This window comes from Drosophila bipectinata, chromosome 2R, assembly GCF_030179905.1.
Source record: "Drosophila bipectinata strain 14024-0381.07 chromosome 2R, DbipHiC1v2, whole genome shotgun sequence".
Classification (NCBI taxonomy): domain Eukaryota; kingdom Metazoa; phylum Arthropoda; class Insecta; order Diptera; family Drosophilidae; genus Drosophila; species Drosophila bipectinata.
The window spans coordinates 10,107,092-10,126,758 of record NC_091737.1 but is presented as its reverse complement, the minus strand read 5'-3'; the positions used below and the strand labels follow the sequence as shown (position 1 = coordinate 10,126,758).

General features: G+C 45.3%; 9 protein-coding genes across 9 annotated transcripts in view; 6 read left to right on the top strand and 3 right to left on the bottom strand.

Moving 5' to 3' along the window:
- The first annotated feature begins 27 nt into the window (after positions 1 to 27).
- On the top strand, positions 28 to 842 carry AIMP3 (aaRS-interacting multifunctional protein 3). Its single transcript, XM_017253087.3, has 3 exons — positions 28 to 185; positions 257 to 562; positions 619 to 842. The coding sequence occupies exons 1-3, from the start codon at positions 105 to 107 to the stop codon at positions 769 to 771; spliced, it is 540 nt and encodes a 179-aa protein (XP_017108576.2). The 5' UTR covers positions 28 to 104; the 3' UTR covers positions 772 to 842.
- wmd (serine-threonine kinase receptor-associated protein wmd) lies at positions 812 to 4,063 on the bottom strand. Its single transcript, XM_017253086.3, has 3 exons — positions 3,511 to 4,063; positions 1,309 to 1,974; positions 812 to 1,251 (listed from the first exon to the last, which is right to left on the bottom strand). The coding sequence occupies exons 1-3, from the start codon at positions 3,629 to 3,631 to the stop codon at positions 1,052 to 1,054; spliced, it is 987 nt and encodes a 328-aa protein (XP_017108575.1). The 5' UTR covers positions 3,632 to 4,063; the 3' UTR covers positions 812 to 1,051.
- A 232-nt stretch (positions 4,064 to 4,295) lies between these two features.
- Positions 4,296 to 4,977, top strand: levy. The gene is made up of 2 exons (XM_017252832.3): positions 4,296 to 4,453; positions 4,576 to 4,977. The coding sequence occupies exons 1-2, from the start codon at positions 4,357 to 4,359 to the stop codon at positions 4,806 to 4,808; spliced, it is 330 nt and encodes a 109-aa protein (XP_017108321.1). The 5' UTR covers positions 4,296 to 4,356; the 3' UTR covers positions 4,809 to 4,977.
- On the bottom strand, positions 4,339 to 10,449 carry pita. Its single transcript, XM_017252827.3, has 3 exons — positions 10,141 to 10,449; positions 6,202 to 7,317; positions 4,339 to 6,141 (listed from the first exon to the last, which is right to left on the bottom strand). Exons 1-3 carry the CDS (start codon positions 10,300 to 10,302, stop codon positions 5,308 to 5,310), a joined length of 2,112 nt encoding a protein of 703 aa, XP_017108316.2. The 5' UTR covers positions 10,303 to 10,449; the 3' UTR covers positions 4,339 to 5,307.
- Dcp-1 (Death caspase-1) lies at positions 7,484 to 9,720 on the top strand. Its single transcript, XM_017252828.3, has 3 exons — positions 7,484 to 8,053; positions 8,490 to 9,058; positions 9,113 to 9,720. The coding sequence occupies exons 1-3, from the start codon at positions 7,908 to 7,910 to the stop codon at positions 9,367 to 9,369; spliced, it is 972 nt and encodes a 323-aa protein (XP_017108317.2). The 5' UTR covers positions 7,484 to 7,907; the 3' UTR covers positions 9,370 to 9,720.
- A 126-nt stretch (positions 10,450 to 10,575) lies between the features above and the next one.
- On the bottom strand, positions 10,576 to 11,658 carry Rrp4 (exosome complex component Rrp4). Its single transcript, XM_017252829.3, has 2 exons — positions 11,127 to 11,658; positions 10,576 to 11,071 (listed from the first exon to the last, which is right to left on the bottom strand). The coding sequence occupies exons 1-2, from the start codon at positions 11,571 to 11,573 to the stop codon at positions 10,622 to 10,624; spliced, it is 897 nt and encodes a 298-aa protein (XP_017108318.1). The 5' UTR covers positions 11,574 to 11,658; the 3' UTR covers positions 10,576 to 10,621.
- A 193-nt stretch (positions 11,659 to 11,851) lies between these two features.
- Pi3K59F (phosphatidylinositol 3-kinase 59F) lies at positions 11,852 to 15,336 on the top strand. Its single transcript, XM_017252826.3, has 7 exons — positions 11,852 to 12,031; positions 12,095 to 12,716; positions 12,773 to 12,954; positions 13,012 to 13,898; positions 13,957 to 14,230; positions 14,285 to 14,646; positions 14,700 to 15,336. The coding sequence occupies exons 1-7, from the start codon at positions 11,961 to 11,963 to the stop codon at positions 15,143 to 15,145; spliced, it is 2,844 nt and encodes a 947-aa protein (XP_017108315.2). The 5' UTR covers positions 11,852 to 11,960; the 3' UTR covers positions 15,146 to 15,336.
- A 25-nt stretch (positions 15,337 to 15,361) lies between these two features.
- On the top strand, positions 15,362 to 16,141 carry LOC108133087 (uncharacterized). Its single transcript, XM_017252830.3, has one exon. It carries the CDS (start codon positions 15,366 to 15,368, stop codon positions 16,050 to 16,052), a length of 687 nt encoding a protein of 228 aa, XP_017108319.2. The 5' UTR covers positions 15,362 to 15,365; the 3' UTR covers positions 16,053 to 16,141.
- Positions 16,142 to 16,209: 68 nt separating this feature from the next.
- apt (apontic) overlaps positions 16,210 to 19,667 on the top strand; it is a 34,820-nt gene continuing 31,362 nt past the window's right edge. Inside the window, exon 1 of the mRNA XM_017252629.3 lies at positions 16,210 to 16,350. Coding sequence (XP_017108118.2) covers positions 16,336 to 16,350 — 15 coding nt within the window. The 5' untranslated portion in view covers positions 16,210 to 16,335. The remainder of the gene's footprint in view (positions 16,351 to 19,667) is intronic.

The window sequence follows — 19,667 nt, the reverse complement described above, 5'->3', positions numbered from 1 at the left end:
CGTTGCCAGACTGCTTATATGGGGCTTGCTCACTATCTTACCAACACTGGTAGCTTGTTGTATGTGATTTTTGCAAGCTACATAATTTTTTGATTATCCCCACCATGTGCGACGTTGCAACTGTCCAAAAGATTGCCCATTGCTTGGGGGTCAATCCCGGAAAGGTGCAACTGAACGAGGAACAGGTATACCTTTCATATTCCACTTAAACAATCTTGGTTCTCATGGCCGCATCAATTTATTTTCTGTTGTGAAGGTCGTAACCCGGACCAGTGGCCAAAAAAAAACCGTGGCTGGATTCGCCACTATTTTGGAGAGTCTGGCCAAGGAATCTAAGTCAGAGACGGCCCAAAACAGCAAGGTATCGCGTGAGGTGGAGGCACAAGTCTATCAGTGGATCGAGTTCTCAGTTCTCTACGTGGCGCCCGGATCCAAGGACAAACACGTGTCAAAACAACTGCTGTCCGACTTTAACAAACTCTTTGCCAGCAAATCCTACCTGGTAGGGCACTTCATCACTCTGGCCGACCTAGCAGTGTATTACGCCATCTATGATCTTGTGGTAAGGGATTCAAAAATCCATAATAGCTAAGAGTTTCCAATAAGTATTCTTTCCAGAAATCCCTTTCTCCTGTGGACAAAGAGGCCTATCTGAACCTGTCCCGCTGGTTTGACCACCTCCAAAACCGTCCAGACATCCACCAGGGCGAGACCTTGCTCAACTTCACCACAATCTACCTGCACGGCTGGGCCACGGGCACCCACATCTAATTCCATTTCGTGCGACATAGCATTTATCCACTGTCACAACTGAGAAACTTAAGTTATTTATTTCTATTGCATTTCACAATGTAGTTTTTTTTTGTGATTATCATTTAATGCCAATGAGAAGTTCAGCGTTGGAATATGAAATATCGTTGTTGTAGCCCACAAGAAACGAAAGTTGTTCTCACGTTTTGGGGGCAAAATGGATCTCAGCCGTAGCTCCGAATCACGTGCCCTTGCGGTGGGCGACGTGGGGCGTGTAGCAGCGACTCTTGCTGCGCCAACATCAGTTTGCCTGCACTTCACGGGGCGAGTTGAGTGAGTTTCCCATGTCCGTAGGCTCCGTGCACTTCCACAGACCGTAGGTTTTGCCAACAGTAGTCTGCCAAAGGCGGAGGGTACCGTCCTCGGAACCGCTGGCGTACAGCTCGCCGTCCGGGCTGAATTTCACACTGTGCACGGGCCCAAAATGACCCTTGAAGGATTCTGAAAACGAATGCCATTTAGTTTAAAATATATGATATTTTGGAGTATTTTTCTTACCGATTTCATTGCCTGTGATAAAGTCAAACTTGTACATCTTAAAGTCCTCGCCGCCGCAGACAAAGACGTGCTTGTCCGGATGCAAACTGGCGGACGAAACGTTCGTCGGCACTTTCACCTCCTTTAGCTTCTTCATAGAGTCTATCTCCCAGAAGCTCACTGACGATCCATGTGCAATCGTCAAGATGTGGTTATCACGCGAAATCTCCAGGCTGTTTGGGTTGTTGGGGAACTGCAGACGCTGCACCTCAATGCCCGTCATGCGGTCCCACAAGCGCACCGTCTTGTCCTCGGCCGCTGAGATGATGCACTTGTCGCCGCGGCAAAAGAGCGCTCGCTTAATGGAGCCCGTGTGTCCAGCGTACTCTTCCGGCTGTGCATTCGGTTGCTCCAAGTTGAAGACCCTTACCAGCCTCTCGTTGCTCCCGGTCACCACATTCTCGGAGTCTGCATCGAAGGCCACGCTCTTGACGATGTGCTTGTGTTGAAAGCTGTGGATCTCGGCCCCAGTCACCGCATTCCACACCTTTCCTGTAAAGTCCGCCGCTCCGGAGGCAGCCAGAGTAGCATTCCGGTTGAGGGTGGCGTTCCAAACGGCACCCTTGTGGCCCTCAAAGGTGCCCACCCAATCGCCGGTATCGCCATGACGCAGCATTGGACTGCCATCTGAAATAATTAAATGAATATCAATGCACATTATGCATGTATGCTTAATAATCTACGCGAACTTAAATTACAATGTTAATGGCGATTTCCACTTTAATTTGACTCTAAGGAGAACACTTGGTTAGTTGCAGACACGTTCGCCGGGATGCTCGTGTGCATAAATTAGCGAGTGAATCGGAGGGGCGAGGAGCAAATCGGAAGCCACCTTGACTCAATGCCTTCCCCAAGGCCAACGACCCGACTGACGCTCGCGAACGCAATATCATGTAAGCGGGCTGCCCAAGTTCACGTCACTTCCACTGCATCGGGCCGTGGGCAGATCGGAAATCGGAGGGTACGGCATTTTCACGACAGATTGCTTGTTAGTTCGATCAATGCTACATGTTTTCACTTTTTGTTTTGTCGAAATGTAAACTGTTATCAGTTTTTGATTATGTATTTGATTATTTATTGGCCTGGGAAATGTTTACTCGTAATTAATATAGTGGGAATGCATTAGAAAAGCAAACACTATTAAAAAGAATAATTTATTGAGGTCTTTTTACTCGTTTTAGAGGCCTTGTTTCTAATAAATGTCAGTTATTAGAATGCTAATTGGTTCTTGAATCTATAATTCCATTAAATAGTTTCATTCCTTTCCTGAAAAGGGTATTCCGCAGTTGGAATCATCCAGACAGACAGACAGCCGAGCAGCTGCATACTTACTGCATATAAATATAGAAGTTTCAAGGTGCTTCCTGAACGCACAAACGAGCAGCAGTTTCGAAAAAGTTGCTAAACAAGGGGAAGCCAGTACATTGAAAAGGCGATAACGAATTTAACTTGAACTTGCAATGGGAATATGTCAACTGGCGGCTCTTTCCGCATAAACACAACTCATTTTACGAAAGGCAGTAAGTGCTAAGCACAAACAAAATCGTATGGGGCATATGGCGAATAGCACTAGCATCGACTAGCCTGTGACACCTCAAGGCAAAGAACGTGAAATTTGTAGCATGCGAGTGGCGGGAAAAGGGTTCGCAGCAAACAGGTTTCGCTCGCAATGAATGACTTTGCATTTGGGTCAAGGCGACGAGCAGGCTAGACACCGAGCCGAACCGTGTTTATCGGAACTTAATACATATGTTTTGCTGATGCAGCATCTTATCTCTAAAAGGTTATTTGTTAACTCTGCTACTAAATGTCCTTAAGTACTAAATATTCATTAATTAATAAACATTTTTGGAGATTGTTTAGCAAAAAGAAGACTTCCTAAACTAAACTAAAAACTAGTTTAATTTCACCTCGAATTCAAAGTAAACAAACAAACTGGGCAATAAACAAACTACTGCCGTTTTCTTGAGAAAACACCTATTCATGCTCGAAAACAATTTACTGCCTCGATTGTTCGACAAACACTTCAAATTAAGTGAACATAATAAATCATATTTTGGCGAAACTTTTGAATGGCCGAGCCCACTGTGCTTCGGCGGACATTGACTATTAATAGACCGCGAGGACGCCGTGTCGCATGCGATTTTCCTCCACTTTTCTCACCTTTGCACGCCGAGATGAGAAAGTAGCCGCTGTCACAGATGTCGCTGAAATCCAGATGCACCACGGGACGCGTGTGTCCGGAGCAAGTAAGCGGAATCTGTCGCAAGTTATTGGCAGCCATTGTAGCAAGTTTTTATTCTATAAGTTTCCTCTCCTTGAGGGGGTCTCCTTCTAATACTTTTCCGTTTCGATTTATTGGTATTGTCTAGTGAGAATTTGATGAAGTACAGGGAATCAGAATGGCTTTCGGTGTTTGCCTTATTAGCTTCAATTAGTATGTTCGCCTATTTTAATGACTTTTCACTTTGCTTTCGATTTGCGATTTTTCCGTCCTTGCTGATATTTGACTGTCGGTTCTTTTGCTTTTAAGATCGTGGGGTTGCGCTCTTCCAGCGCTGTTGGTTCTACTTCTATGGTTGGCAGAAGCGAGGATGTGGATAAGGTGTATTTACAATTTAATGCGCCGTTTTTGTATCAACAATATGGAAAAATAATTACGCGACACGTTGTTGTTGTCGAATGTGAGAAGGCAAACAGAAGAAGCAGAGCTGCGAACCGACCAAGTATTTTCCAGCCCTGACCAGGGGTGGAACACCAGACCAGGGCTGATGGTTTCGATTTTTTTTTAGGAATTTTTGTTATTTTTAATTATGGTTATAATTAAACCAATTATACAGACATTATTATAATTATTTACCACAAAAACATGCTTTTATTATAATTTTACTTTTGCTATGTTAATTTTATTTATCGAACATTTCGATATTTCGTGTCTGATAACTCCTCCCATCCCTATTTACTTGTCAAAATAGCAAATTTTCATTCGGACCAGAATCGAAGGGAAATATGTCTGCTGTTCTCAACCACGCAATTCGTCGCCAATTTGGCGCTACCGCCGCCAGGAACATGTCCGGCACTGCCGCCGTGGCTGGTGAGCACTCCGGTAAGTGTCCTCCGAGAGCCCATTCCCGGATTTTGTAAGGTTAAGGTTATGTAATTTGTTGGGCAAGATCGATGGATGGCTGGAGAGGTCCTCTTATAACAATATTCCTTTTCTTTTTTCAGGTGGCTACAAGGTGTGGAAGCGCCTGTCCTTCTTCGTGGCCGTGCCCGCCGTGGGACTGTGCATGCTGAATGCCTACCTGAAGCACCAGGAGGAGCACGACAAGCCCCGCCAGGAATTCGTCAAGTACGACTACCTTCGCCGCCGTGAGAAGCGTTTCCCTTGGGGCGAGGGCAACAAGAGCTTGTTCCACAACCCCCATGTCAACCCTCTGCCCGATGGCTATGAGCACTAAATAGCCACCAATTCCGTTAATGGGGATGCACTTGTTGGGTACTTCGCATTTCGGAGCGGGGTCGTCCAGTATGTAATCGTTAATGTAAACTGAACTTTAGGCGGAAATACACACATAAATAACCAAAACACAAGATGATGTTGGCGCTTCAATAAAGAACTAAATCCACGAGTGCATGACACCCAGGAGCTGTGGTGTGGGAAGGCCAAAAGGTATATAACTGAAAGGATGTGTCTAAAATGTGTGAATGTGAGTTGTTCTAACTTTGGAGCTCTTTTAAAGACCCATTCAGTGTCAATTCTAGACTTTATTTCTTTTAAAAGCTTGATTATAGTATCACCCGGTGCCATATCCCAATACAAATGCCCAGATTAGCTTCCCCCAAAGTATTACTTTGATAAATTCATAAACAGAAAAAGAGCAAACGATGTGGGTTACATAAAAATATATTTCATATGTAGGCTAAGAACGAATACAAGGAATGAATGTGCATGTAGCATTAATTTTTTTGCCACTTTCCCTGTTTAACCACCAAACGGCCCTGTTTGGGAGAAACCTTTACTTCTTTCTTTGGAGCAGGCTTGTCTACTTTGGCAACGTCCTGACTGCGAGTCTTTCGCTTTTCGCCTTCCGAAACTTCAATGGATTTGCCCTTAGCTGGGCTGGATTTACGCCGTTTTGCGGGAGTCGGTGTAAAGGAGGCATCGGAATCGTCAAGATCTTCGTCCAAAAACTCTTCCAAGAATTCTTCCTTTATTTCAAATTGGTCCTGAACGTCTTCCTTTTGCTCTTGGTCCAGTTCCTCCACAACATCGGCATCAACATCGCCTTCAACTTCACCTTCGCCTTCACCTTCTCCTTCATCTTCATTATAATATGGAACCATGTCCACGACATGGTCGTCCTCAATGTGTTTCTGGGCCTGTGCCTGGCTCAAGAAGATATGGTCACAGAATTCGCAAGCGAATCGCTCGCTATCCCTGTGCAGCTGCATATGTGATTCGACTCCGTCGGTGTCGCCGATCTCTTCGCGGCAGAGTGGACACTTCAGCGTCATCATAGCATGATGCGTAGAGTGCTCAAGCAAGCTGTCATAGCTGTTATGCATCTCCCGGCATTCACTGCACATAAAGGACGAGTCGGCAGTGGCCTGCTTGTGGGTTCGCAAGTGCCGGGACAGATGGTGAGACAACACGTACGATTTGGGACAATACTTGCAGGGATAAACCCTCTTGCCAGCGTGAGCCACCAAATGACGCGCTAATTTGCAAGCCGTTGGGAAGGACCTGGGGCAATGCTGGCAGGGGAAAGGAAGGTTCGATTGGTGGATTACCTAAAACACAAAAAAATGGATTAAATACGATCCAGGGCATAATCGAAATAAAGAACCCACCTCGTGACGCTCCAATCCCTGCTTAAAAGCAAAGGACTTGCCGCAGACACCGCATGGGAATGGTCGCTTTTTGGTATGCCTTTGGGCGTGCTTCTCCATCTCCTGGCGCGAAATAAAGGGACGTTCGCAGTAGACACAAATGAATTTTGGAATGTCCGTGTGAGTGCGCTCGTGACGGTGGAGCAATGCCTTTCTGGTGAAGCCCTTATCGCAGACAGTGCACTTGAACGGCCGCTCCCCGGTGTGGATGAAGGTGTGCTTGGCCATATCGTACTTTGAATAAAAGCTCTTGTCGCAGTCGGGACACTGGAAGCTACGCTTTCGCGTATGGTTCAGCCGATGGATGTCGAGCAACTGCTGCAGCGGGAAGGAACGCTCGCAATCCGGACAAGGAAAAACATTGGTTGGAACTTGCTCGGCGTTCTTCTTCAGATCCTCGTGCACCGTTAGAGCGTTGGGGTCCAGGATCTCAGTTACAATGGCCACATTTCCGCTCTCATCCGTTTTGATCTGGGGTGTGGCTATACGAGGCTCGATCGGAGCAGCGGGTCCCTTGTTCAGTATTCTAATCGAAGACTTGTTCAAAACCTTATGTTTTTTCGGCGATGGTGGTGGTAAGTCATCCTTTTTCGGCGGAGAAATTTCATCCAGTTCATTGGCCATATCCTCCAACATATTTTGCACATCATCCATGGAGAGCTCTTGGTTATTCTCCACCTTTAGCTGATAGGGCTGCGAACGTGTGGTACTACTTGTGATCGTTGCCGCAGTAGTTGGACTTAGGTTGACCAGAGACGTCTCCAAAATCTCGACATTTTCAATGATAACTTTGTTGGATTTGGCCATGGTGTTGAGTAGCTTCTTCGGTTTCGAAGTGGGGGAAACAGGTGGTGGGGGATCTTTTGTACGGACCGTTATTGTCGGAGATGTTCCGGATTGGCCGGCAACCATTGGAGCTCGCGGTTTTTCGAGGGGCGCAGGCCAAGTTCCGGTCAAAGGAAACTGGCGGAGCAGAGTTTCCGCCCGCTTGCACATCTGCTTGAAACGGTAGCAGTGCTCGAAGAGGAGACGGCATTCCAGGCAAATGTAGGCAGGCATTCCATCGTATTCACCCACCTAAAAAAGGCAATTTCAAATAATCATTTTTTAAATTAATTTTAAAAATAAATAAGGTTCAAGAAGTCAATAAGCAGGTGCAAAAATACGATAAGCCTGGGTCGCAACCGAAAAGGTGACCAGATAGGTTGGCGGGTTGTCGAGCCGCTATTATGCTGCACCTGGTCACACCACATATTGTTGTTTTGAGTGGCGGCGAACACGCTTAACCTCCGGTAATTGATTGATTGAACACGGCAGACCCATAAAAGGACATTCGGGCACTTGTTACCGTTCGCACGATTTTCAAAGCAACTATATTTTGAAAAAACAGCTGTGCTGTGTGCTGTGAAAGTTTGTTAAAGTTTTCGCTAAAAGTTAAAGAACAATAGAGAAAAGGGCGCAACAGCTCGAGGAAGAGAAGCAGAGGCTGAAAAGAAGGCGCTCAGTCAGTCCCACAGGCAGACGAAGAACAAAAGCAGAAAGGCAGAAAGCAAAGCGGCGCACAAGGAGAAATAAACAATCAAAACAAGAAGTGCGGAGGAGGAGGAGGAGGAGCAGGCACAAGGAGAGTCGACCCTCGGATAAAATAAAAAAAGAGGGCAGCCAGTATGACGGACGAATGCATAACCAGAAACTTCAATGTTCTCAGCTCGAATGGAGCGGGAAATCGAAGCAGCATTATAGCTGATAATACCGATGCCAAGGGCTGCCCGGGGAGCGGTGTTGGTGTCGGCGGTGGTGCAACTGCAGCGGGGTAAGTCCATGTGCAGCGTCTGCCTCAACTCTCTTGCTCTCATCGCTCTCTCATTTATGTTCTGCATTCCCTGCACTTGTGTTGGTATTCCCTTATCAGTCTACTTGTTTTAGTTCTCAATCAAAAGAGTAAACTCCTGTTTTGGGCATTTTCATGTACCTGTTTCGAGAAAGTTACCCATGAGTCACAGTTCATTAGCCAATCCTAAATCCTAAAAGCCAATAGTTCTTATCAATAAAATAATGATTAATTAAATTTTATAACTGTACTGACATACGACTAATTGTTCAAATATTATGGCAATATATACCGGAAAAAGATTTTCATGAAGACCCTAACTAAACACATCATTACTGATAGAGCTAATTTTGACCAAAACTTATCTTATCTTCCAATTCACTCGACCATTAAACATTCATATAATCACAACCCCCAGCGCACCGCCCGTTCCGGCCAACAAGCTGGTGGCTCGAATGCCCGTGGATCGTTACGCCTCCGAGTACAATATGAATCACAAGAATCGCGGTCTGGCCCTCATCTTCAACCACGAATTCTTCGATATTCCCTCGCTCAAGAGTCGCGCCGGCACCAATGTGGATTCGGCCGAACTGGAGTCGGCCCTCCAAGGTCTGGGGTTCAAAGTGTCGGTGCACAAGGACTGCAAGTTTCGTGACATCCTGAAGCATGTGGAGAAGGCGGCGTCACAAGATCACACGGACAACGATTGCCTGGCAGTTGCCATTCTCTCGCACGGAGAACATGGCTATTTGTACGCCAAGGACACGCAGTACAAGCTGGACAATATCTGGCACTACTTTACGGCCAACTATTGCCCCACGCTGGCCGGCAAACCAAAGCTGTTCTTCATCCAAGCCTGCCAGGGCGATCGTTTGGATGGTGGAATGACCCTCGAGAAGACCACCACCGAAACGGATGGCGATTCCTCGATGAGCTACAAGATACCCATTCACTCGGACTTTCTTTTCTCCTACTCCACCATTCCCGGTAAGTACTGCGCACAAATTAGATAACTAGATGACTAATTATTCCAACTTCAAGGCTACTATTCCTGGCGCAACATCAACAACGGCTCCTGGTTTATGCAGTCGCTGATCCGAGAGCTCAACACGAATGGCAAGAAGTACGACATCCTCACCCTGCTCACTTTCGTCAATCAGCGTGTGGCCATCGACTTTGAGTCGAACGTGCCCGGCACCCCCATTATGGATCGACAGAAGCAGATACCGTGCCTCACCTCAATGCTGACGCGCATACTGCGCTTCAGCGACAAACCGAATGGCAATAAGGCTGGCTAAACGATCTCTTTTCTAGGCTAAGTTCAAATCAAACGAACCGACAACTGAAATTCCCAACAATCATTCACTTTGGATTCCAATTCACTTCAAGTCTAGTATAGGATGGACACGTGTGATTATCCCCAAGGATAAACAGCACCATTACATAATTAATTAATCCCGACTCATTTCCCCCACCCTCGGCCTTATGGTTGACGAAATTCGTTTCCCACTTAACTTTATGATTTTCCTAAACGTAAGAACTCTTGCCAATCAGCAAACCCACAAATTTTTGAATAAGATTATACAATGAAGATATATACAATTATATATATATTTTATACGCATATGAATAAAATGAATTGAATATTATTTTTAATTGTTGAATGTTTATGCAAAATCCTAATTTTGATTTCAAAATAGCCCAAGTTTGGCGCCAAAAGCAGCTGTCATCTGTCATTTCTAAACAGCGGAGGGGACTTGGCCCACACACATACATATGTACACACGTACATACATATCATTCTTGGTACAGTTGTCACAACAATGGATGGAAATGGGTTTTTCACAGCTTAAGGACGGTGCAAGCCACTGAAGGAAGTGACTAAACTTTGTGGCATGTCCTTGACCAGCATTGGATGGGTTTACGGCCGGCGGGAAAGGGAGCATGCGGTATAATAGCCGGGAAAACTTAGCCAAGACGCCAACGCAGTCAGTTCAGAAACCACCGAGTTAGATTTCCTAGCCTGGTTCTGAGATTTAAGTTAGTGCAACCAGGAACCTTCCGCTTACCTCGATCGCCGTTATAGCCATTATCTGCAGCGGCAAATTAGCCGTGGTTTTAATGCGTGCATGTTGACCGAAAATTGAGGCCAACTTCTGCTCCGTAAGGCAGAAGCGGCAGATTTTCTTTTCGCTCAGCTCCAATTCGCGCGCAATTGTGCTGTTGGCCATCGCAGGTGTCGTTGTCCAGATAATATCGTATTATAACGTGTAATCACAAACACAAAACCCGCAAGAAGAAAGTTAAATTAACAAGGCGTCTTTATTTTGGAACTAAGGTTTGATAACAAACTATCAATATATCGATATTTCTTGTATTCTACTCGTGAGTGTAAAATATACTTAGCCGCTACCAATTTTACATACATTTTACCTTGAATGTAGTAAACTCGCTCCTTGTTCCATTCACCAAAAGGACTCTTATCATTACTCAACGCATTAAAGTGGAGGGCATTAGAGAAAAAACTATTTATTTATTTATGATCTAGTCCTAGTCGTCCGAGTCCCGCAGCCTCGCCTGAGTTTGCTCCCCAATATCGTAGATGGCATTTTGTTGCAGCAATTCGTGGGCTTCATACTTCAGAGACTCCTCGTAGGCGTATTGGATGCTGGTGTCGTAGATCATTAGCTTGCACTTGGCCAAAGCCAGGACGCAGTTTCTCAGCCGAGCAATCACCTCGCGATCGTTTCGCGGCACATGTTCGTTTAAGTTTTGCGCAAATCCTCCCTCACCGCCATCCTGTTCCTGGCCCTTAGTGGGCGCAATCCAGATGTAGCCATTGTTTCCAAGGATCACAGAGGCCCCACAGGGCAAGTTGTGGAAGTGCATCTTACGCCGCTTGACGAGAGCAGGAAAGACCTTGACCAGAACGCCCTGTGAGAGTTTCCCGTACTTCAAACTCCGCGTATAGAGCGACAGAGTGCCCTCCTCAAAGATATTCTACAAAAATGGAAAACCATTAAGAAGATTACTTGGATGTGTTGGAAAAACTTACTTGAACTTCGGCGGAAATAAGATCCCCTTCGTCCAGATACCGCCGCATCATCTGTTCATCCTCGGCCGATCTCCTCCTGAGCTCTCCACCCGGAAGATTTACGGACGAAAGCAGCAGAATCGAATCCAACCTTGAATTGGTGTCTACGCGCCAGCGCTTCTGTTGGACCTCAATGACCCGGGCCACTACCACATCACCGATCTCACCCACATAACGGCTCTTTAGTGGTCGCACGGAGATCAGTTTGTTAACCTTCTCGATCACACCGGCCACCGAGGCCTTGATGTTTTCGTCCTCCACAAACGTTCCATGGCCTCGCATGAAGCCAGCCTCTGGCATTAGCACTTCGCCAGGCGTATAGACCCGAGGAAGGTTTCCCGGATGGGCTGCTAGATCTCTCCAGTCCACCCGATCTAGGGCCAGTTCTATTGTTACATTCGCGGTCATCTTGCTCGGATCGATGGAATAAACAAAAAAGTGAATTTAGCGGCGTGCAACAGCTGGGGGAACCACGCGGCTCTAGTTCGCCGCTCGACGAATTCAAATGAATCAGTTCATGTTCTTCGCCGCAAAAACAGTGAAGATTCCAAATAAAATGAATCTCTTAGACAAAAATACCATTTCTCCAAAGTAATAAGAATAAATATTTCATAATTCCTATTTAACTTTCTGCAGATTTTTAAACTTTAAATATTTTAAATATTTTTCGCCGCTGTTTTTGTCTGTTTTATGGAGAGTCCACTGTGTCAGCTGTTCGATGTTGTGACCAATAGTTGTTGTACTGTCCGTGAAAATTACGCATAAATAAATGAAAAATTGAATTTGCAAGGGAAAATGGACCAACCGGATGACCATTTTCGCTACATACACAGCTCCTCTCTCCACGAACGTGTCCAAATCAAAGTGTATGTGGAAAATAGTTGGAATCTCCTGGAAAATCTGTATATAAAGTTTCCTTTCTCTTTCAGTGGGACGCTTGAGGGGAAAAAACGACAACCAGACTATGAAAAACTTCTGGAGGATCCAATTCTAAGGTTCTCGGGACTCTACTCCGAGGAGCATCCTTCGTTTCAGGTGCGCCTGCAGGTTTTCAATCAGGGAAGACCCTACTGCTTACCTGTTACCAGCTCGTACAAGGCCTTCGGGAAACGATGGAGCTGGAACGAGTGGGTGACGCTGCCCCTCCAGTTCTCCGATCTGCCCCGGAGTGCAATGCTAGTGCTTTCCATCCTAGATTGTTCGGGAGCTGGTCAGACCACGGTCATAGGCGGGACCTCCATCTCAGTGTTCGGGAAGGATGGCATGTTCCGACAGGGGATGTACGACTTGCGGGTCTGGCTGGGAGTGGAGGGCGATGGTGGTTTTCCCAGCAAGACACCCGGTAAGGGTAAGGAGTCATCCAAGTCCCAAATGCAACGACTCGGAAAGTTGGCCAAAAAGCACCGAAATGGCCAGGTACAGAAGGTCGACTGGCTGGATCGTCTGACCTTCCGCGAAATCGAGGTGATTAACGAGCGGGAGAAGCGCATGTCCGACTACATGTTCCTTATGATCGAGTTTCCAGCTATAGTTGTGGACGACACTTATAATGTGAGTCACTAAAAGCTATACAGCCTTCCAGGTTCTGATCCTTTACTCATTTTCAGTATGCGGTGGTCTACTTTGAACCGGAGGGCGATGTCAAGTACAAATTACCCGCCAAACCCAAGCTAGTCTCCGTACCCGACTCGGAGATTCAGATGGAGAATTTAGTGGAAAGGAAGCACCATCGTCTAGCGCGTTCAGAGCGTTCGGGCATCTCTGACAGGGATGCCAAGCCCACGGCAAGGTAAGGGTAGTGGTCAGTAATGTTGGTTCCCCTCTTCAAATATTAATTCTTTTCCAGCATTCGAGATCAACTGCACACCATTGTGTACAGGTATCCATCCACATATGTGCTGAGCAGCGAGGAGCAGGATTTGGTCTGGAAGTTTCGTTTCTATTTATCTTCCCACAAGAAGGCTCTTACCAAGTTCCTGAAGTGTATTAACTGGAAGCTGGAGGATGAAGTGACTCAAGCCCTTTGGATGCTGGCCAATTGGGCGCCAATGGACGTCGAGGATGCTCTGGAACTGTTGAGTCCCACGTTTACTCATCCACAAGTGCGAAAGTACGCAGTCAGCCGGTTGGCTCAGGCCCCGGACGAGGACCTACTGTTATATCTGCTGCAGTTGGTCCAAGCTCTAAAGTACGAGGATCCTCGTCACATCAATCATCTTCACGGCTGTATATTCCCCGACCGCGACGTAGTGCGGTCTATGCCCGATGATACCAGCTCGCAGCTAGACCAGAGCAGTCTCTCGGATCTCAGTGCCACCAGCAGCGGCATGCATGCATCTGTGATTCCAGCAAACCAACGAGCTGCAAGTTTTCTGGCTGCCATCAAGGCTGACAAGTCACTAAGTCCCGGATCAGCGGGTGGCAGTGGCGGCCAAGGATCTGTGGTTGCAGCTGGTCCCTCAGTTCCTGGCACTCCTGGTGGCAGTTCCCTGCCCTGCGACTCCAATTCTAATGCCTTGATGCTGGCCGACGGCATAAGTTTTGGCAGTGTTCCCGCCAATCTCTGCACATTCCTAATACAGCGCGCCTGCACAAACGCCACGCTGGCGAACTACTTCTATTGGTACTTGTCCATCGAGGTGGAGGAAACGGAATCCGTGAGAAAGCAGGACGAACGTGCCCACCATATGTACGAAATGGTTCTAAACATGTTCCAAAAGGTTCTCGAGAATGGTAAATTTTAAATCAAAGTTATTCCTAAGAAACATTGACCATATTTTGTATTTTTTAGGAAACTTTGAACTTAGAGGCATCTTCTACCATCTTAAGAAGCAGCGCCGGTTTATCGACGAGCTAGTCAAGCTGGTGAAGTTGGTGGCTAAGGAGCCGGGCAATCGCAACAAGAAAACTGAAAAGTTCCAAAAGCTACTTGCCGAGCAGGACAGCTTTAAGGTGAACTTTACCAACTTCGAGCCGATTCCCTTCCCGCTAGATCCTGAGATTTATATTACCAAGATTGTCCCCATGCGGACTACTCTCTTCAAGAGTGCTCTTATGCCAGCCAAGTGAGTCGCATTACCTTTTAAAGGAAAGAAAATAATTCATTTTCGATTTTTTAGGCTGACTTTTGTCACGAACATTGCCCAGCATGAGTACGTGGCTATTTTCAAGCACGGCGACGATCTGCGCCAGGACCAGCTCATCCTGCAAATGATAACGCTGATGGATAAGTTGTTGCGTCGTGAAAACCTTGACTTGAAGCTAACTCCCTATAAGGTGCTGGCCACCAGTCCCAAGCATGGCTTTCTGCAGTACATCGACTCCTGCACGGTGGCGGAAGTCCTTGCCCGCGAAGGCAACATCCACAACTTCTTCCGAAAACACCACCCCTGTGATAACGGGCCCTATGGTATATCATCGGAGGTCATGGACACGTACATCAAAAGCTGTGCTGGCTATTGTGTCATCACCTACTTACTGGGTAAGCCAGTGACTAAACTATGATTCGTTGTGCTGAGTTCATTTCCCTTCCAGGCGTCGGTGATCGTCATCTGGACAATCTGCTGCTGACCACCAACGGCAAGCTGTTTCACATTGATTTCGGCTACATTTTGGGCCGCGATCCCAAGCCAATGCCTCCGCCCATGAAGCTCAGCAAGGAAATGGTTGAAGCCATGGGCGGAATCAGCTCGGAGCACCACCATGAGTTCCGGAAACAATGCTACACGGCGTATTTGCATTTGCGCCGGCATGCCAATGTGATGTTGAACTTGTTCTCGCTGATGGTGGATGCCACAGTTCCAGATATTGCCCTTGAGCCCGACAAGGCAGTGAAAAAGGTGGAGGAGAACCTCCAACTGGGACTGACGGACGAAGAGGCGGTTCAGCATTTGCAAAGTCTGCTGGATGTGTCGATTACGGCCGTAATGCCAGCCCTGGTGGAGCAAATACATCGGTTCACCCAATATTGGAGGAAGTAGACAGCCGCTACCACAAGTAGTTGGCAATATTTTTAGAGTATGTTTCGTCCATTGAATGTTTTAGTGAATTGTAACCCTAAGAACTGGACGCAACATACTGTTCTTCAACTTTTACACTAATTGTATGATATGTTAGTCGTAGGAATCCTGTATGTATCAGTCTGTCTTTTGAAAATCAATATTATCCTCAACTGTTTTGTGTCGTACTCGATTCAACAAGATGACTCAATTCCGTTCCAAGAAGCCCGTTTGGCTGTTTTTGAAGTTGATAGAGTTCTTCCTGAGCGTGGGATGTTGCTACATGCACTACTACTGCCTAACGACCCAGAACCTTTCGCACATGTTCCTGCTGTGCGGCACTTACGGTGGCTCCTCGATAATCTGTTTTCTGTTCGTGGTCGGAGTGTTCTACGCCGAGAAGCCGGCGATGAGACATGAGGCTGCCTTCTCAGCCTTTTTGGGCACCATGTTTCTGTTGACCTCTTTCGCCCAAATGCACATGGCAACAAAGGGTCAATTTGCGTCGAAGCACTGGGCAGGATTCTATGAATGCTGCCGGGATAACTCTTTGATTGCCTTCTATGCCGCCGCCATATTCTTCATACACTGTTCGTTTGCTCTGGATCTGATGTACAGTCACCGGCGCGGGCATTTTCATCCGTTGAGGAGCCAACGGCCACTCCGACTATACTTTCTTAGTCCGGGCGTCGAGTCATATCTAAGCCGGTTTAAGTGGTTCAGACGGATCTCTTCCCAGCTACTGGACAGCTCACACGGTTCGTTCTCTACATTTCACCGAAGCTCAGATGAAGAATCTGATTCAGATGAGGAACTAAGAGAACGAGCTCCAAGCGTACGCCGTGGGACGGACAGATTATATCAACGGGAACCGTCGCTTACTACTTAATAATTTAACAAATTCTCCATATATTTGTACTTTAAATTTCATATTATAATGTTTCATTTTTAAACGAAATAACGTGATTCCCCCCAAAATGATGGTGTCATCTCTAAAACGATAACTTTTTGGAAAATGTAGAATGTAAAATTATCGTGCCCGCGCAGCTGTTTCGATTACGGTTCTTTGAATTTTGTTTTTGCTCCGCATTTCCATTTACAAAGTTTGGGAATTAACTCGATTCTGTATAATTTGTTAGGCTTATTGGAAAACTGTGGAAAACTGAAAACTAATGGCAAGCGGGGCGGTAAGTAGAAAATGTGATGGCGGCCGTCCAAGTGCCCATTGTTCGGATGCAGCGCTGGATATTTCTGTCTGCAAACTTTTCTGATTTTCATAGTTCGATGCGTGGTACAAACTTCTGCGGCAGGCCCTTGTGCCACTCTGCTTCTGGCTCTCCGGTTGCCTGTGGTTTTAGTTAGTGGCAGGTATTCGAGCCAAAAACTTTTGCTAAAAGTTAGCCGGGCCACTAAAGTTGCCAGCCGACGCACCGCAAATACAAATACACACACATAAAGCTGGGCGCACACACACAGAGTACCTATACATACACAGAAGGTCCCTGGCGTCCAACTAAGTTAGTCGTGCCAAAACCTCATTCTACAGTAGAGCTTCGTTAAGTCCTAGGGAGGTAAACCCAAAAGGGGGAGGAAAAGATGCAAGTATTTAAAGGGTCTGTTTAAACTTTAGAAATATAAAGCATCAAGTTTTTTTTTTTATTCATTTAACCGATTTTGTACTTTATTATTTTTTAGATATTTAAAATTCACCTTATGCCACCTGGGATTATAAAAGTTATAGAAGGAGCGTCATAAAACGCTCTTATCAGCGCCACTCTCTCTTCCCGAAGAGAGCCCAGTGAGTGGGAGAGCCCGTGCGAGTGAGTCACTCACCGGTGCACTCAACTTGGCCTGTTGTTATTGTGGCTGCAAGCCAACGACCAAGCCCACCCCACTGCCCACCCCTCCGCCTACTTGACCCAGCCCCCTCATCCTCCCGCCACATATCCTGCGGGCTAAAAGCAGCACGTGTTCATTTTCGTGTGCAAACCCAGTTGGAATGCCAAGTTGAAGTTATGTGTGCGCCTTTTTATTTTTTTTTCTCCTTTTATTTTTTTGTTTTTGCAGACTGTGTTGTCAGTCAGTGTGCGCGAGTATCTTGTGTGGGTGTGTGGAAAAGCGTGTGCATCTGTAAGATACAGTTTTCTAGATCGCAGCATGTTTGGTTTAGTTGGCAGCTAAATTTCACTACGTGCAGTTTGCGGTGGGTGTCAAAGTTTCGGAATGTTAACTATGTTTTACAATAACAAGTTTGCCGGCTGGCTAGCTGGCTAGTGGCTAGATGGTGGTGATAAAGATAACTCGTCTAGTTACTAAGTTGATTGAGTGAATAAGATGAATACTTAGTGAATGATGAGTAAATTATGAGTGTGCACCGTCAAATGGCGAAGAGATATAGCGAATTGCTGCCAAGATTGTTGCTTAATTGTGAAATAATAACTAGAGAAGGTCAATCCATGAATCACAAAATTAGATAAGCATTGAGACTCTCGGGAAAATGGCTCAAAAATAATATATTACTATGAAAAGTACATTTTATTCAATAAAATTATTTTAGAAACTTTAATCAAAAGCCTTTTTTAAACCACACTATAAAAACTATAGTTTTTTAATTCATAGTTGAAAAATTATTGAATCAAACTCTGAATGATTCAGATGTGTCGATTCCAAGCTTTGACACACAACCCTAACAGTTATGAACTAGCACGTTCCATTAATTAGTAATCGCACACATTCTCTTTCAGTTTCGGTGACTTCTTGGAACCCTATGCTAGTTTTTGCTTATAATTTCACAATCAACCCCATGGGCGCCCACTGTAATTGAAGTCTTAACTTTGACTTCCTATGTGCAATCGGGTTTTAGCTGGAACTTTTTGGTTTTTAGAGTCGTTCTGTCTCGGCCCGTTGGCGAACTTAACTCCCAAAATGAAGGTTCCCATAGTCGGTCGCAAAGCCCCCGTCGTTCTGTGCACACCCCCCTGCCCACCCCCTCTTCCAGGCCCCGTCCAAAAACACTATGTACGTGACGCTTATGCAGCTCCATAGATCGTCCGGTGGTAATCAGTTTACGCTGACGTCGTTTGCTTACTTTCCCGCCATACCTACTCCCACCCATCCACCCCCCAAGCCCATGACACTGCAGGTACAGATGTGGTCAGTAAATTAGAATTAATATATTTAGGTTTGAGGAACTACTCTGTTAAACTAAATACCTCATCGATCTTATCATCTTATCTTATAACTGATTTAAACGGAATAATCAGAAATCTTACAACATTGACGTTTTTGAAGATAAAGGTTGGGGCTTCCTAAAGATAGGGCTTTGGTTTAACTGATTCGCACATTATTTTTATAAGGATCATATAAAGTTCGAATATAACTTATTCCTTACTTAATATAGAATTTTATATATGTAACTATGTTATAGAACTTAAGGATCCGAGGTTCTAAAACATTCACGATTATGGAAAGAGAAACGTATAATTTTTTTTTAAATTTATTTTCTATATTTTTTAGTATATTTTACAAAACCGCCAAAGCTCAAAGATAGTTTTCCTTTTTTGATATTCTGACATTGTAGAAGGGTTTTTGTTAATGTTTAATTTATATATTTTTTACTATATAATTATAAACCCCATTAATATTTTAACCTCAAGTGTAGTATGTTTGTGCATTCATATTTAAATCCAAGTGCAAGTCGTGTAGCTACATGCGAAACTCTATGTAAACCGAAATGGTTTAATTTTTGTATTTTTATTTTTTTTTTGTTGCCCCTCATTTCTATTTTGCTGCTGTTCGTTTTTCATGAACCGATACTAACACGAGTGCTACTATTTCAGTTGGTTACTAAACATTTAGAGCCCGGGCCCGGGCCCGCCCGCTCCGAGAAAAGCGAGAAAAGCGGGCTGACTAAGCGAACGAGCTGCACAACGGCAGCGGATGAAATGTCGCGCCATATTAACCATATTGCTCAGCCACAGAAAAGGGGGCTTTGCTTCCCCAAGCCGGGAGCTTATAGATTTGCTGCTGCCCATGCCCCACGATGTGAGGTTTTGCCTAACTACCTCCTATCGTCCCCTCAGAGACCTCCTTCGGTCTGGCCCCCAGAGCCCGCATTCGATGCTTGGTAGTAAGCTGCAGTTGCTCCATTTGTTTGCTTTTATTGTAGTAGCTGGAGAGCCGTCAAGTACAGTGAAGCTTAAGCTAGAAATTTGATAAATAATTTCAAATAAATTTATAATATATACTTGTTTATTTTTATACCAAAAATATATAATATTCACATTACTATTATATTATTTAAATTTTTAAATCAAAGCTCTACTGTAGTTTTGTGTGTGTTTGATTGTGGCGCACAACGTGATAAAAACTTTAAACATTGAATTGTGATACTTCGTCACTTGGTTGTAAATTGAAATAAGAACACCTTCCTCTCGACCCTCCTTCCCCCTCCGCTAGGAAAGCGAAACGCAAAAACAAAAATTCTCTTGCAATTGTCAGCAAA